At 42.4% G+C, this 15,031-nt stretch overlaps 1 protein-coding gene across 5 annotated transcripts in view; it reads right to left on the bottom strand.

The window, feature by feature from the left end:
- The window catches only part of prrc2b (proline-rich coiled-coil 2B), a 34,294-nt gene that overhangs the window by 9,104 nt on the left and 10,159 nt on the right, over positions 1 to 15,031 (bottom strand). For 3 of the 5 annotated variants that reach the window (XM_048189887.1, XM_048189889.1, XM_048189891.1), the window contains exons 8-25: positions 14,862 to 14,989; positions 14,616 to 14,779; positions 14,444 to 14,531; positions 13,866 to 14,019; positions 12,551 to 12,887; positions 11,987 to 12,150; positions 11,680 to 11,884; positions 8,786 to 10,973; positions 6,754 to 6,932; positions 5,893 to 6,008; positions 5,606 to 5,747; positions 5,438 to 5,520; positions 4,917 to 5,198; positions 4,729 to 4,830; positions 4,253 to 4,445; positions 4,076 to 4,170; positions 731 to 855; positions 329 to 569 (exon numbers count right to left, since the gene is read on the bottom strand). In XM_048189887.1, coding sequence (XP_048045844.1) covers positions 329 to 569; positions 731 to 855; positions 4,076 to 4,170; positions 4,253 to 4,445; positions 4,729 to 4,830; positions 4,917 to 5,198; positions 5,438 to 5,520; positions 5,606 to 5,747; positions 5,893 to 6,008; positions 6,754 to 6,932; positions 8,786 to 10,973; positions 11,680 to 11,884; positions 11,987 to 12,150; positions 12,551 to 12,887; positions 13,866 to 14,019; positions 14,444 to 14,531; positions 14,616 to 14,779; positions 14,862 to 14,989 — 4,986 coding nt within the window. The remainder of the gene's footprint in view (positions 1 to 328; positions 570 to 730; positions 856 to 4,075; positions 4,171 to 4,252; positions 4,446 to 4,728; positions 4,831 to 4,916; positions 5,199 to 5,437; positions 5,521 to 5,605; positions 5,748 to 5,892; positions 6,009 to 6,753; positions 6,933 to 8,785; positions 10,974 to 11,679; positions 11,885 to 11,986; positions 12,151 to 12,550; positions 12,888 to 13,865; positions 14,020 to 14,443; positions 14,532 to 14,615; positions 14,780 to 14,861; positions 14,990 to 15,031) is intronic. The other 2 variants (XM_048189888.1, XM_048189890.1) reach the window with 1 other exon arrangement.

Here is a 15,031-nt window from a genome sequence, read left to right as displayed (position 1 = left end):
CGTGTGTATCTGCCGATATTTTTCTCTGATGAAATGCTGCTGAAGACTCTCAAAGCAGCTCTGGACAAAGTTGTTTAGTACAGCAAACTGAGACGGACTTAAGATTTACATAGCAGATTTAAATATATGCCCTACTTTTAATTTCTGTGACACCATGTTATACAGTAAATTCCATTTTTTCCTCACTTAATACCGTGATTGTCTGTTTTCCACATTGCAGAAATCATAGGGCCCTACAATTAAAGCACTGTTGACCGCACATCCCACATTAATGCCCAACCGCAACTCATTTTTTCTTGCATGTGCGTCTGTCCTGCAGTGCTCTTGCCTGAATGAGCTGCGAATCCATGAGCTGAGACGTGCTCATCCCAGCCGCCTGGTTCATGGGCCCGTCGTACACCAGCTGCTGGCTGCCGTTCATGGGCTGGTAGTGAGATCCTGACTGCGGCTTGACCATGTCTGACGGCTGCATGCCGGGAAAAGCAGAATACGGCCCTTTGAGAGGCGCTCCACCAGAGAGCACCATGGGACTGGGCTGAGACAGGTTTGGGTGCATGTACACCTGAGACCTGCAAGAGATTCAGCAGAACATTGTATTCAGCAGGTCAAATTTATCAGTCGTTTTGAGTAAGTCTTGATGATTATGACTGCGTACAGAAAGCATGGAAATTGAAGAAGTGTAGCGGTGAATGAAACTGAACAATAGACGTTACTGTGGCGGGAGAATTACCTGAAGGGAGGCATGGAGTTGAACATCTCTTGGGACTGAGAGACGGGTAGAGCTCCTCGCAGACCCAGCTGAGCCTGAGCCTGCAGAGACGTGTGCAGAGAGATGGGGATCTGCTGAGGGGAGGCCTGTGCACACACACAAACACACACACCATGAACTAACCCTATAAAGCCTACTGAATCATATGATGCATATCTAAGGCTTCTAAATGATAAAAATCATTGCTGATAAACCTGTCGCACACTCGTGGTTCAAGTGTCTGTGCAGTGAAATCTTTTAATCAAGTAAGTACAAGAATAACTTTGATGTTGTTAGTAATATTACTGGACTGAAGCAGCTCAGGTTTCTTTATTATCCATACATTTCTTTAGAAAAACATGATCATCAGGCTTTTGAGGAAGGTTTATTTGTTCATCTCAAATCATCATTCTATTGCATTGCATTATATGTTTTAAAACTACAGAGCTTTGATTATAAATCTAAGCATTTAAATATCATCTTACTAAGACATTATTGGCAGATGCTGATATTTATATGCATTTTATGTAAGTATCTGCTATTTAATTATAAAAATATCACTGATTTACAGCATCAGATTTTATCTTACATTTTGCCTATATTAAACAGCTATGGAAGCTTGTTTCCACCACTAACAAAAAATAATCAACTTCTCACAATTCTGACTTCTTTTCTCAGAATTGCATGTTATAAAGTCAGAATTGCGAGAAATTAAGTCACAATTGTGAGATAAAGTAAGAATTGCGAGTTATAAAGTCAGAATTGTAGGATATAAAGTCAAAATTGCGAGTTATAAAGTCAAAATTGCGAGTTATAAAGTCAAAATTGCGAGTTATAAAGTCACAATTGTAGGATATAAAGTCAGAATTGCGAGTTATAAAGTCAGAATTGCGAGTTATAAAGTCAATATTGCGAGTTATAAAGTCACAATTGTAGGATATAAAGTCACAATTGCGAGTTATAAAGTCACAATTGTAGGATATAAAGTCAGAATTGCGAGTTATAAAGTCACAATTGTAGGATATAGTCACAATTGCGAGTTATAAAGTCAGAATTGCGAGCTATAAAGTCAGAATTGCGAGTTATAAAGTCACAATTGCGAGTTATAAAGTCAATATTGCGAGTTATAAAGTCACAATTGTAGGATATAAAGTCAGAATTGCGAGTTATAAAGTCAATATTGCGAGTTATAAAGTCACAATTGTAGGATATAAAGTCACAATTGCGAGTTATAAAGTCACAATTGTAGGATATAAAGTCAGAATTGCGAGTTATAAAGTCACAATTGTAGGATATAGTCACAATTGCGAGTTATAAAGTCAGAATTGCGAGCTATAAAGTCAGAATTGCGAGTTATAAAGTCAATATTGCGAGTTATAAAGTCACAATTGTAGGATATAAAGTCAGAATTGCGAGTTATAAAGTCAATATTGCGAGTTATAAAGTCACAATTGCGAGTTATAAAGTCAGAATTGCGAGTTATAAAGTCAGAATTGCGAGCTATAAAGTCAGAATTGCGAGCTATAAAGTCAGAATTGCGAGTTATAAAGTCAGAATTGCAAGTTATAAAGTCAGAATTGCGAGTTATAAAGTCAATATTGCGAGTTATAAAGTCACAATTGTAGGATATAAAGTCAGAATTGCGAGTTATAAAGTCAATATTGCGAGTTATAAAGTCACAATTGTAGGACATAAAGTCACAATTGCGAGTTATAAAGTCAGAATTGCGAGTTATAAAGTCAGAATTGCGAGTTATAAAGTCAGAATTGCGAGTTATAAAGTCAGAATTGCGAGTTATAAAGTCAATATTGCGAGTTATAAAGTCACAATTGTAGGATATAAAGTCAGAATTGCGAGTTATAAAGTCAATATTGCGAGTTATAAAGTCAGAATTGCGAGTTATAAAGTCAGAATTGCGAGTTATAAAGTCAGAATTGCGAGTTATAAAGTCAGAATTGCGAGTTATAAAGTCAGAATTGCGAGTTATAAAGTCACAATTGTAGGATATAAAGTCAGAATTGCGAGTTATAAAGTCAGAATTGCGAGTTATAAAGTCAGAATTGCGAGTTATAAAGTCAGAATTGCGAGTTATAAAGTCAGAATTGCGAGTTATAAAGTCACAATTGTAGGATATAAAGTCAGAATTGCGAGTTATAAAGTCAATATTGCGAGTTATAAAGTCACAATTGTAGGACATAAAGTCACAATTGCGAGTTATAAAGTCAGAATTGCGAGTTATAAAGTCAGAATTGCGAGTTATAAAGTCAATATTGCGAGTTATAAAGTCACAATTGTAGGATATAAAGTCAGAATTGCGAGTTATAAAGTCAATATTGCGAGTTATAAAGTCACAATTGTAGGACATAAAGTCACAATTGCGAGTTATAAAGTCAGAATTGCGAGTTATAAAGTCAGAATTGCGAGTTATAAAGTCAATATTGCGAGTTATAAAGTCACAATTGTAGGATATAAAGTCAGAATTGCGAGTTATAAAGTCAATATTGCGAGTTATAAAGTCACAATTGTAGGACATAAAGTCACAATTGCGAGTTATAAAGTCAGAATTGCGAGTTATAAAGTCACAATTGTAGGATATAAAGTCAGAATTGCGAGTTATAAAGTCAATATTGCGAGTTATAAAGTCACAATTGTAGGACATAAAGTCACAATTGCGAGTTATAAAGTCAGAATTGCGAGTTATAAAGTCAATATTGCGAGTTATAAAGTCACAATTGTAGGATATAAAGTCAGAATTGCGAGTTATAAAGTCAATATTGCGAGTTATAAAGTCAGAATTGCGAGTTATAAAGTCAGAATTGCGAGTTATAACGTCAGAATTGCGAGCTATAAAGTCAGAATTGCGAGTTATAACGTCAGAATTGCGAGCTATAAAGTCAGAATTGCGAGTTATAAAGTCAGAATTGCGAGTTATAAAGTCAGAATTGCGAGTTATAAAGTCAATATTGCGAGTTATAAAGTCACAATTGTAGGATATAAAGTCAGAATTGCGAGTTATAAAGTCAATATTGCGAGTTATAAAGTCACAATTGTAGGACATAAAGTCACAATTGCGAGTTACAAAGTCAGAATTGCGAGTTATAAAGTCACAATTGTAGGATATAAAGTCACAATTGCGAGTTATAAAGTCAGAATTGCGAGTTATAAAGTCAGAATTGCGAGAAATGAATGTTCAATTGCGAGATATAGTCAGAATTTCGTATATCGTATGACTTGAGCCATTAAAGCCTGATGCATCAAATATGATACAAAAGACAAAAAGTTCAATAAAGTTTAAAGATGGCTGATATTTTTGGTGCCGACACGTACCTGCTGGTAGCTCGGCTGCTGAGTCAAGGGCGGCACGAGCCGTGGCTGACTAGGAAACACATGGCCGTCCAGATACAGAGGAGGGATGTGACTGCCTGTGACACACACAGATCATTTAGTGCCATACACAATCACTGCACGTGACAGAGAATCTAAAAGCTGAACGAGACGGCAGACCTTGCATGGAGACAGACGGAGCGACAGACGCCACGGGCATGGGCGGCATAGACACTCCACCGAAGGAGCTGTAGCTGACGCCGCTGGAGGAGCCCACGCTGCAGGCCGGCTGAGCTCCGGATCCCGCGCCGCCCGGTGAGCCCTGCTCCGGAAGAGCCTGAGAGTTTTCCCACGCCTTGCGCGCCGATTCCATCTGAGGGCGACAGAGAGCGACGCTGCTGAGGAACGTTACGGATGGACACAAGCATTCGGAAACAACAGCGATGATTCACATGTGCTTTAGTTTAGGTGATTCTAGCATATCTGAACATGAAAATAAGCATTTCTAGAATGATGAGGGCGGGGCAACCTGTCACTCACATGAGATCAACCAATAGCAAATCACAACCATGCAATCAATTCCCCACGGACAAAATCAAGCCCTGCCCTACATTTTGTTCTTGTTCCGTTTCACCCGGATATAACCTGAGCATTACCTTGAGCGTGAGGTCGGCACTCGGAAAGCTGATGGGGTTGAGGTTTATTCCGGGCTGCAGGTGGTCTCTGCGGAGCATCGGGATGGCTTGAGTCAGGCCCGCCTGTGTACACACAACAATAACAGTATAAAAGCTCCACACTTCTTTACATAAGGCTAACAAGACAGACTCTGCTCTCATGTACGCACATTCCCAGCGAGTGCATCCTGCAGCTTGGTGACGGGGTTGGACACGGGCACTGGCGTAGACCCCGGAGGCAGGCTGAAGTCGGAATCCTTCGCACTAACGCCAAACTCAATGGGCGGCACAGGAAGGACGTTGTCCACGTGAATGTCCACTCCGTTGACGGGGGTGATGGGTCCCTCCAGGCGCTCCATGCCCTCAGAGCCCTTGCGGTTCTTCAGCGATCGCTCGTTGCCGATCGGGCCGGGTTTGTGTTCCTTACTCTGCTCGGGTCCTGCATCTGAATCCTGGAGGACAGGACAAAGGGACGTTAGTCTCAGGATCAAAAGGGATCTGTCAGCCAGTACATACTATAATATTACAGGTTAAAAAACTGGTTTGTTTTGTTCACGCATCAACTGAAAACAGCAAAGACTAAAAGATTGATTCTTGGGATTTAATAATTGGTATCAGTCAATTAAATCGAAAAATCAATATCAACCCAGTCTTACAAAAACACTAAGAGTTTTTCTTAAAGAACAACGACCTGCACCTCTGAATTGGGTTCGCTTCCCGTGTAGGACACCTGTTTTGTCCATGAATCGCCACCTGACGACTGGACAGTCAGAGCTTCAGGAGGAAAACAAAAGTCAATTAGAATCAGTCTCAGTTAAGAAAGATACACAGGACTTTATTACTGTCACACCCTTTTTACCTGTGCTATTCGTCTCCCAGATCTCGGTTCCCAAGTTGTTGGCGGAGAGCGTCTCTTCGGGTTGCTCGATGGACATGCTGCCCTGCTTCTTAGCAAAACGGGGAGGCATTTTCGAAGCAATTGTTCTGTTCTTCACCGAACCCTTCAGGTGCACAAACCAATTAACTTTAACATCCAGTCAAGCGACACTTCATGCAGTTAAATAACAGAAGCTGTGATCATCTTTAAGAGGCAATCTGTATCAAAACATCAGGGAATAGAGACCATCAGCCCAAGTGATTACTTACTGGAGGACCCTGATCCTTTCTCCTGCGGTCATCATCCTGTGGGCGGCGTTGTTTTTTGGACAGAGCGTCCTGGAAAACCTCTGGACTGGGTACAGATGCTCCTGAGTCACTTTCAACTGTGAAGAAACACAAATGACTAATACAATACTGAACAACAACACACAAGCTAATGTACGGTTCAATGTCAAACCTGAAAACAAACGCCATAAACTGCTAACTGATGTGTTTGAATTGCTTTAGATTGTTGTAGACTTAAATTCTTGGCTTTCTGTTTACAGTATGGTTTCTTGAATCTACTTAACTTCAACACACCCTTAAAAATGAAAGGTTCCAAGAGGAGAGTTTCGCAGCGATGCCATTTTTGGTTCCCCAAAGAACCTTTTAGTGAACGGTTCAAACCTTTTTTTCTTTGTGTGCAGAACATTTTAATAATCTTAAGAACCTTTTTCCGCTATAAAAACACCTTTTGTGCAAAGTAAAGATTCCATGGATGTTAAAGGCTCTTCATGGAACCATCTATGCCAATGAAGAACCTTTATTTTTAAAGAGGCCATATTGTGTTTTTAACCAGGCTCTGCCCCTTTATTTTGGGTGGAAATTATTTAAATGAGGTACACTGTGATGTGTTCGTTGCTTGATTAGCTGGTTCAGTTGTTTAATTCTGGACTCTGAAGGACAGTGGTCCACTAGGTGCAGGACTGGATACCTCTGCTCTAGACTGTTGAATTACTGAACATTTGCACTGTGGCCACATCATGTCCAGAGTGCATTAGTTTTATTCTGTCTCAATGGTCTGATGTCAATTATTCTGCACTGGAGAGGCACTTCTATCGTAAAAAAGAAAAAACATTTGTGGCTCACTTGAGTAAGTGTTCAGGTCATATTGAGAGAGTTGCTCTGTCATGTCCCCCTTCATGTTTCTGGGTTTCATGTCTTTCTCTAGAATCTTTCCCGTTGATTCAGCCGTGCTGGTGTCATCGTTCTGCTCCACTCCATACACAGATGCCGAGGTCAGGCCGGTGACCGATTCTTCTGGAACCCTGCACAGAATAAATTAAAGGATTAGTTCACTTCAGAATTAATTTCCTGATAATTTACTCACCCCCATGTCATCCAAGATGTTCATGTCTTTCTTCAGTCAAAAAGAAATGAAGGTTTTTGAGGAAATCATTCCAAGATATACTATACTCCATATAGTGGACTTCACTGGGGTTCAACGGGTTGAAGGTCCAAATGTCAGTTTCAGTGCAGCTTCAAAGAGCTCTACATGATCCCAGACGAGGAATAAGAGTCTTATCTAGAGAAACAATCATTCATTTTCTAAAAAAATAAAATTATGTGCGCATTACGTAATCATTTTGGTTTTTCGCCCTACCGCGGTACTTCCGCCTACATCACGGGAGACCTTTCCAACATGATTATGTAATGCGTGGTGCAAGACGAGCATTTGTGGTTAAAAAGTATATAAAGGTTTAATTTTTTTAGAAAAACATTGATCATTTCTTCAGATAAGACCCTCATTTCCTTGTCAGGGATCATGTATAGGGCTCTATAAAATTTTTTTTTTTTTCCCAAATTCCGTTTTATTTCCCAAATTCCGTTTTTTCCGTTTTAATTTTTCTGGATTCCGTTTTTTTTTGTTTTATTTATTTTTTGACTCCATTTTAATGGTTAAATTAAATTTTAGTAATCAAAAAGCATGTCTAATTTATTGAAATAATGAATCTTGTCCAATTTACCAACAATTTAATAAAAGTTTTACAAAAAAAAAAAAAATTACATTTTTTTTTTTAGGGCCCTCTATCCCCTCAAATTTTATTTTTTACCAAATTCTGTTTTCTGGATTGAATTTTAATGGTTTAATTCCATTTTAATAATGAAAAAGCATGTCTAATTAATTGAATTCTTAAAACAAAAATAATTTAAAAAATATATTTTTATGATATTTTTTTCTTCAGAAGTTCTGTTGTGTATTTAAATTTTTCTGGCAATCAAATGAAGGCTTACCATTTAATTTATCTTTTAATCATGAAATTAAACTTTTTTTGTCAAACAATGTGCTGCACAACAGAGCTTTACTGTTAAAATTAAAACATGGAAGAAACACAGATTAAAGTTTAAAAAATATTTTAATAATTTATTATTAATTTATCTAAATTCTACTGTACAACAGTAATACGTTTGTCAAGTTAAATCGAACTTTTATTTTGACCGTTTGCCTAGTGCTTTGAGTTTCTCTGTGTTTATGACGGTAGTTTTCTCAAACGAAACGGTTAAATGCTGATGAAGTGACTTTCAGAGCAGCTCTGGAGATGAATTTGTGCATTCATATAGTGAGGCGACAGAGGACAAAAACACTGCGAGCGTCGCGTGTGCTTCAGCGTGCGTGCGCCTGCGCGATTGTGTGTGATGCGGTGTGAGGTAAATGAAACCGCGCTTCCGCATCATTCATTTCAGAGGCACACAGGCATGCAGGATTCATGTTTAAATAGTCTTTTTGCAGTTTAATATTCAGTCACTAGTCTATATCGCGATTTAATTTACTTGTACTGACCTGCTTTTAATTCATTCATCAAAAATTTGACAAATTCCGTGACATTCCGCGTTATATATAGTAAATTCCGTTTTTATGAATCGATTCCGCGATTCCGTGATCGTGGAAATTATAGGGCCCTACATGTAGAGCTCTTTGAAGCTGCACTGAAAATGACATTTGGACCTTCAACTTGTTGGTAACCAACATTACTTACCATAAAATGTAACATAAAAAGTAACATATTACTACTTTTTTAGGAAGTAACAAATATTGTAACGCATTACTTTCCCCAAACACAGTTCTTAAGTGGTAATGGTTTTATCTCATCTCAAGATGAGATGTTCTAAAGAAACGTACCGTTTGCTGTTGGAAGCAACACCGTTCTGCCAGCTCTCGTTTCTACCGGAGGAACCCACACTGGACTGCGTGTCTGTTGAGCGGGTCATCTTGTTGTTTTCCATTACAGACACTTCACTCTTCCGGTTCTGTCTGTCGACCACTGGCCGCTGGCTGGAAAAGCTCCGTTTGGAGAGCTCTCTCTTCTCAGAGCCGGGATCACCGTGACCCGCATCTGCAAGCGTGTCGCCATGTTGCCCCCGTTTCTCCCTCCAGTCATTGAAATCACTGTTCTCGGAGCCGGTTTCCCAGTCCTCGCCTTGACTCTGACCCGTGATGTCCTGCGGCCGTCCTCCAGGGTAGTGGTTGGGCCAGTGTTCCTCTGGGCCCTTGGGCCGACCCGGCCACTGATTTGCAAAGTCTCCGTTAACATAGTCTTCGCTATTCCACTGACCTCCTCCTTCACGCTCTTGGCGCAGACGCCTGAAGCGCGGGGGTTTATCCTGGCGCGGGGGACGACGCCTTCTCAGGGGCCGGTTGTCGGGATTATCGCCATCAAGGTAGCAGCCTCCTTCTCTGTCCTCGACGCCGTTCTCTACAAAGGAGCTGTTAAATTTAGGAGTGTACTTCAGGGGCTCACGCTCTGACGAGCGTTTAGAATAGGAGTCCGTGCCAAAGTTGTAGCCATTCTCCTGCGCGGGGGCACTTCCAAACTGTGTTCCTCTGCCTCTCCATGTCGAAATATCCCTCGAGCCAAATCCACGGTTGTATCCAGCATTGAGTCGAGGGGGCAACGACCTTCCAAACACTCTTGGCGATTTTGCCTTGTCCCTGGAATCACTGTTGCCGCTCAGATCGTCTGTGTAGACCTTGTTGGATCTCCACGACTCCCTGTCGGCCCTCTTGATCTCTCCAGGTGCAGGATACGAAGCCTCTCCATTCTCTGCGACCTTCTGCCGCGGACGTTTAGGCAGTTCCTCGTATTCTGAGGCCTCGCTGTGCGTCTCACTCACGTTGCGTCTACGGGGTTTGCCTCGTTGCAGATCCTCGCTTCTAAAGTCTCTAGAGCCACGTCCGCGTGCGGGTCTCTGCGTACCTGTGCTATTGTAGGCTCCTCGGTTGCTGTCGCCCCGTCCTCCACGAGCACCACCTCGAGAGCTGAACTCTCTAAAGCCCCGGCCTCGTCCGCGACCCGCTCCTCTGGCCCCAGCGAATGCCTGCTCTTCATCGATGAATATCCAGTTGTTGCGGCGCGGAGCTTCTCTGCTGTCAGCGCCGTCCACAGACTGAGACTTGACACTATCCCAGCAGTTCTCCTTGTGCAACTCTTCATGCAGGTTGCTCGTTTTCTCCATCTTCGGAGCTTCCGCTTGTTTCTCCTCAGGAGAGGAAGCGGGTGGTGGGGCGGAGTGCCTGTTAGACAGAAGTGGGCCATCTTTTTTTAGGTCATAGACGTTGGTGACCACTTCCTTCTCCAACCTGTATGGGACCGGCTTCTCCTCAGGCTCAGATTTGGGTTTCTCGTTCTCCTTGTCTTCAACCTTCAAGGGCTTCAGCACAGGTTTCTTGATGGGTCCCGTCCTCCTAAGAGTTCTGCCGCTGGACTCAGACGGCTGGCTAACGCTACTGCTGCTGCTCGAACCGTGATCGGACCACTGGGCCTGACAGCCGCCATCTTTCCTCAGACTTGTGTCCTTTCTCCAGAAATCAGAGTCGTAGCTCTTCTCCTTGCTGTCGAAGGCCTCGTCACGGGACTCTACACTTTCTTTCTGATGTCTACCAGAGGACACATCCCTGTGCTCGCCATCTCCAGGATGGGTCCTGCTGAGTATCTGATGGGACCCTTCATGGGAAGCTTCTCGCTGTGACCCGAGCGACACGTCTGAGCCTCTGCCTTGGCGGAAGCCTTGATGTGGCAGTTCCTCTGCTGGACTGTCTGTGCGGTCATGCCCACGGTCTTCATACGAGTCGTGTCTAGAGCATGACCTGTCACTCCTGTCGTCCGCCTGAGCCCTCTCGCCGTTCTCATGCTGTCTCTGGTAGGGTGGAGTGAAACTGCGAGCAGACGAGTAGCTGTCTTGGTTCCACACTTGGTAAGGCTCAGTGGATGGTGCCCTCCTCTCCTGATGCATGTTGGGATGGCAGCCTTCATCAGAGGTGGAACCAGGGCTATTCAGGTGATCCTGCTGAATGACAGGTTTCACCAGACCTTTAAAATAAAATAAGTTAAATATCATTATCAAATATCACCAGCAGGGCCAGGACCAGAACAGATTTTTGAAAATTTGCTCATGTTTTTTTCATGCAAAATTTGTTATTTGCAACAATAGTAACTGGTGGGAAAATACAGTGAATGAACTATCCAATTGCAGTTGTTAGGGAAGGTTGAAGTTACAGTGAACATTGCACTAAATTAAAAGTTCAAATGTTGCAAATAAGTTACAGCATTGATATTTTCAATACTGGTTGCGCTAAAATAATATTATATGTTACAATAAAGTAACATTTTTTAAATTCGTTGATGATTGTACTTTTGTTTTGTCTTTCATCTCAGTATTTCTATAAGTGTTGTATAAGGGCTAAGTATAATAGTAACCCTAAAATGTGATGAAACAGATTAAAATGTGTTAATAACTGGGCTGATATAGGCTATATAAGAATTTTCAGTATACACATTATCCCACCGGTCACAATTGTGACAGACCATAAAACATTTTTTCACACACTTTTACATAAAACTTAAAAAAAATAATTCTTGATTATTTCAAGGGGTTACTAATGAAAAATCATTTGGATATTTTCATGTCTGGGAAAAATTTGGGATTATTACTTTTTAGGTTTGATCACATCAACAAGTAATAGCCATTCAAACACCACCAAAGACAGTGAATGTTTTTTTGGATGTTATCATTTACCAGAAGAGTGAACCCCAGGAGGATAGAAGTCCACTGGAGAACATCCCTGTGCCATGCGGGGATCCATGTAGGGCGGCATCATCATCCAGCGCGGGTCGAAGCCCAGGACATGAGGAGGAGGGTAAAAGCCCCTTTGCGGGTGAGCAGAGCTGGACTGCGTGGGGTGACCCGACTGCTGCCACGGCGGCATCTTATACACCTGCTCCTAGAAACCACAGAGCGTACACCGTTTATGAAATGAACCCAGAGATGCTTATAGTGGCTGTATTAATAACTGTTACTGGCAGGATTAGGTGTAAAAGCTCACCTGCTGCTGGTGCTGCTTCTGGAACCGGGGCGGGACAGGCTTCTGGTGCCGGCCGTAGTCTGGGAGGGGAGAGGTGGACTCAGGACCATCGTCTTCATTATGGTAATTACAACCTTCATCTTTGTAATCCTGACTGGAGGACTCAGCTGGCGTATCCGACACTTCTGTATTCAATGAGATTAAGTGTTAAAAGCAGCAGCAAAAAACTCTGAAGGGCTTTTATCACTTAAAATAGTTAACCTGGGTTCCTTGATGCCGTCTTTGGCTTGCTTAGTTGGCATTTATAAGATACTTAAAGGGGTCATGAACTGCATTGTTTTATAATGTTTCCTGGGTTGCACTAACTAATGTTAGTATGCTCTTTACATCAAAAATCATCAATTTAGAAATTAAAAAAAGCATTTTTCCTATCCTGATTTTAGCCCTCTGATTTGAACACTCTCAATTTGTTTCTAAATCACTGCCACTACAAGGGAAGCTGCAACTTCTCTTACGCTGCACTCAAAACCAGCCCAATTATACAGGGCTTCCTGAGAACCAGCAAGCATACATAAACAAGTATACCTTTAGTGCCGTACTGCCAGCCCTCCTGGTGGTGTTTTGATGACCTTCGGCCTGGCGACTGCGTCAGCAGCTCTTTGTTGTCTGCTTCTCTCAGCGTTTCTCCAGAGCGTGAGGGTTTCTCAGTTTTGCCAAATTTCTCATCCAGTTTTTTAAGTTTCTCTGCACAAGCAGCCAGTCTCTCTTCACGCGCTCTCCTCTCCTCCTCCTCGCGTCGTCTGCGCGCCCTTTCCACGGCAGAGAGGTCGGCAGAGACAAACTTCCCTCGAGGAGGCGCCTGCCGCTGGGGCTCCTCCTGCTCCTCGGCGGACTCACCGTTTCCACTGCTCTTCTGCTGGTGCTACAATTCAAACAACAGAAGAGTAGATCTCTTAGGTGTGATTTAAATGTTTTTTGAGTGATGAAATTAAAAGTGAAGCACGACACTGTGTTCATTTACAAGGAAGCAGCTCATGATCCACTGGTGTTTTCAGCGTCTGTTCTGCTTTAAAGAGGTCCTCGATTATGGTTTCACTTTTTTAAACCTTTAGTTAGTGTGTAATGTTGCTGTTTGAGCATAAACAACATCTGCAAAGTTACAACGCTCAAAGTTCAATGCAAAGAGATATTTTCTTTTACAGAAATCGCTTTTAAAGGACTACAACAAATGGCTGGTAGGGACTACAAAGAGCTTCTTCCTGGGTTGGTGACATCACAAACCCTAAAATTTACATAAACCCCACCCCAGAGAACATGCAACAAAGGGGGCGGGGCCATGTTGGGCTGCTTTAGAGAGAGGAAGAGTTGTTGTAGTAGAGTGTTGTTGACATGCCGTCATTTTACGCCGGACTGCTTCACAAACGAGGATCAATTCAACGCTGGATTTGCACAAAAGATGAACATGACGGCACATGCTAGTGGATGAGTTGAATCAACTCCACAGCAACTACATAAATTTATCCACTAACCATTCAGAAACGTCCAGTTTCATTCTAAAAGTTGTAACTTCTTCCTGAGTCTCTCCATCAGTGTCGACTCCGGTTTGAACAATGTAAGGCTGAACACCGTTACTGACAATCCTCATTTTGGCTGCGTGAGATTCTCCAGCTTTGTTGTTGTTGAGCAACCGAAGCACAAGCTGTTTAAGCTCCGCCCTCTTTTGAAAAGCGGGGAACAGCAGCTCACTTGCATTGCTCACACCCAAATAGGGGCAAATTTGACAAGCTATAATAAATGATCTGTGGCGTATTTTGAGCTGAAACTTCACAGACACATTCTGGAGACACCAGAGACTTATGTTACAAAATTACAAAACATGTAAAAGGCCCTTGAGTGTTACCGGAGATTCTGTAGAGGAGAGTCGTCCATTGGTCTTTCTGGATGGTAAGGGCTCCGGCTGGCGCGAGTATGATTCCTCCTCAGGGTCGTGTGGGAATGCGCCGTCACCGGAGCTCTGAGATGAATGCTGATCATGATGGTTGTCCCAGTCATCCCTGCATGACACGAGAGCCAGAATGTGCTTCAATCCCAACAACAGCCACTTTTCCACTACGCACTGCATTAAACTAGTGATGCACCAAAATACATTTTTCTAGCCAACTATCAAGTTAATGTTCACTGAATGGCTTTTCTGAGGTCAATGTGAAATTACATGACATTCTCAAGCTGTTTTATTGACATCTTTCTGTGGATGAAACACTGATTGTTCAATTACATGAGAAATGATTCATTTTAGCAAGTTATTCTGTATCTTTCAACAATCCTTCTGATGTTCATTTATGTTTATTTGGCCCAGCCCTAGAAATGATTTCTGCCCTCCAAAACAGTTTCAGACGATATAGAGATTCCAGTTTCGGCCAAAATATATTTGTTGCCGAAATTTTGGTGAATCACTAACTAAAACATAGGAAAACTCACCATATCTTGTTCTTCTCACAGGGGGAGTGATCTTCCTCATCATCACTGAATTTGAGCTTCTCACTATAATCCACTTCCTCATGGAGACCTGAAGATCAGACATCAGTCACAATGAGTGTATTGATGAAGAATACTCATCTGCTGCTGCTAAAGAAAGCCAACGATTGCTCACCCGCCCAGCCATCTTCACAGTCATTGTCTAGTTCATCGAGGTCCTTCAGGTCATCAGGGTTGATTATGGCAGGACGGGGCGCTCGATCTCCCGGGCGGCGGATGGGGCGAGCGGAGGGCCGTGGGGGATTTCGGGGGAAACGGTTTTCTCTTCTTAAATCACCACTGCGAAAACAAAAGCAGCAAATTATAGAGGACAGCAAGCTTTCCTCAATTGTACATGATTATTGATAAGCGCAATGCTTACTTGACAGGCTCTGGCGCAGGGAACGCTGGTCTGAAGTTCAACCGGGAATCAAAGCGCACGGGGGCAACCACGGCGGTCGGGCCGTGATCCGAGGAGCCTGGGGCATCACGAGTCTCTTTAGGGCACATCTGACAAACAAAGAGCCAGCAACCATTTTACAACACATCCAG

The sequence above is a fragment of the Megalobrama amblycephala genome, linkage group LG4, assembly GCF_018812025.1.
Source record: "Megalobrama amblycephala isolate DHTTF-2021 linkage group LG4, ASM1881202v1, whole genome shotgun sequence".
Lineage (NCBI taxonomy): Eukaryota > Metazoa > Chordata > Actinopteri > Cypriniformes > Xenocyprididae > Megalobrama > Megalobrama amblycephala.
The sequence above is the reverse complement of the archived record's forward strand: the minus strand, read 5'-3'. Positions and strand labels throughout refer to the sequence as shown.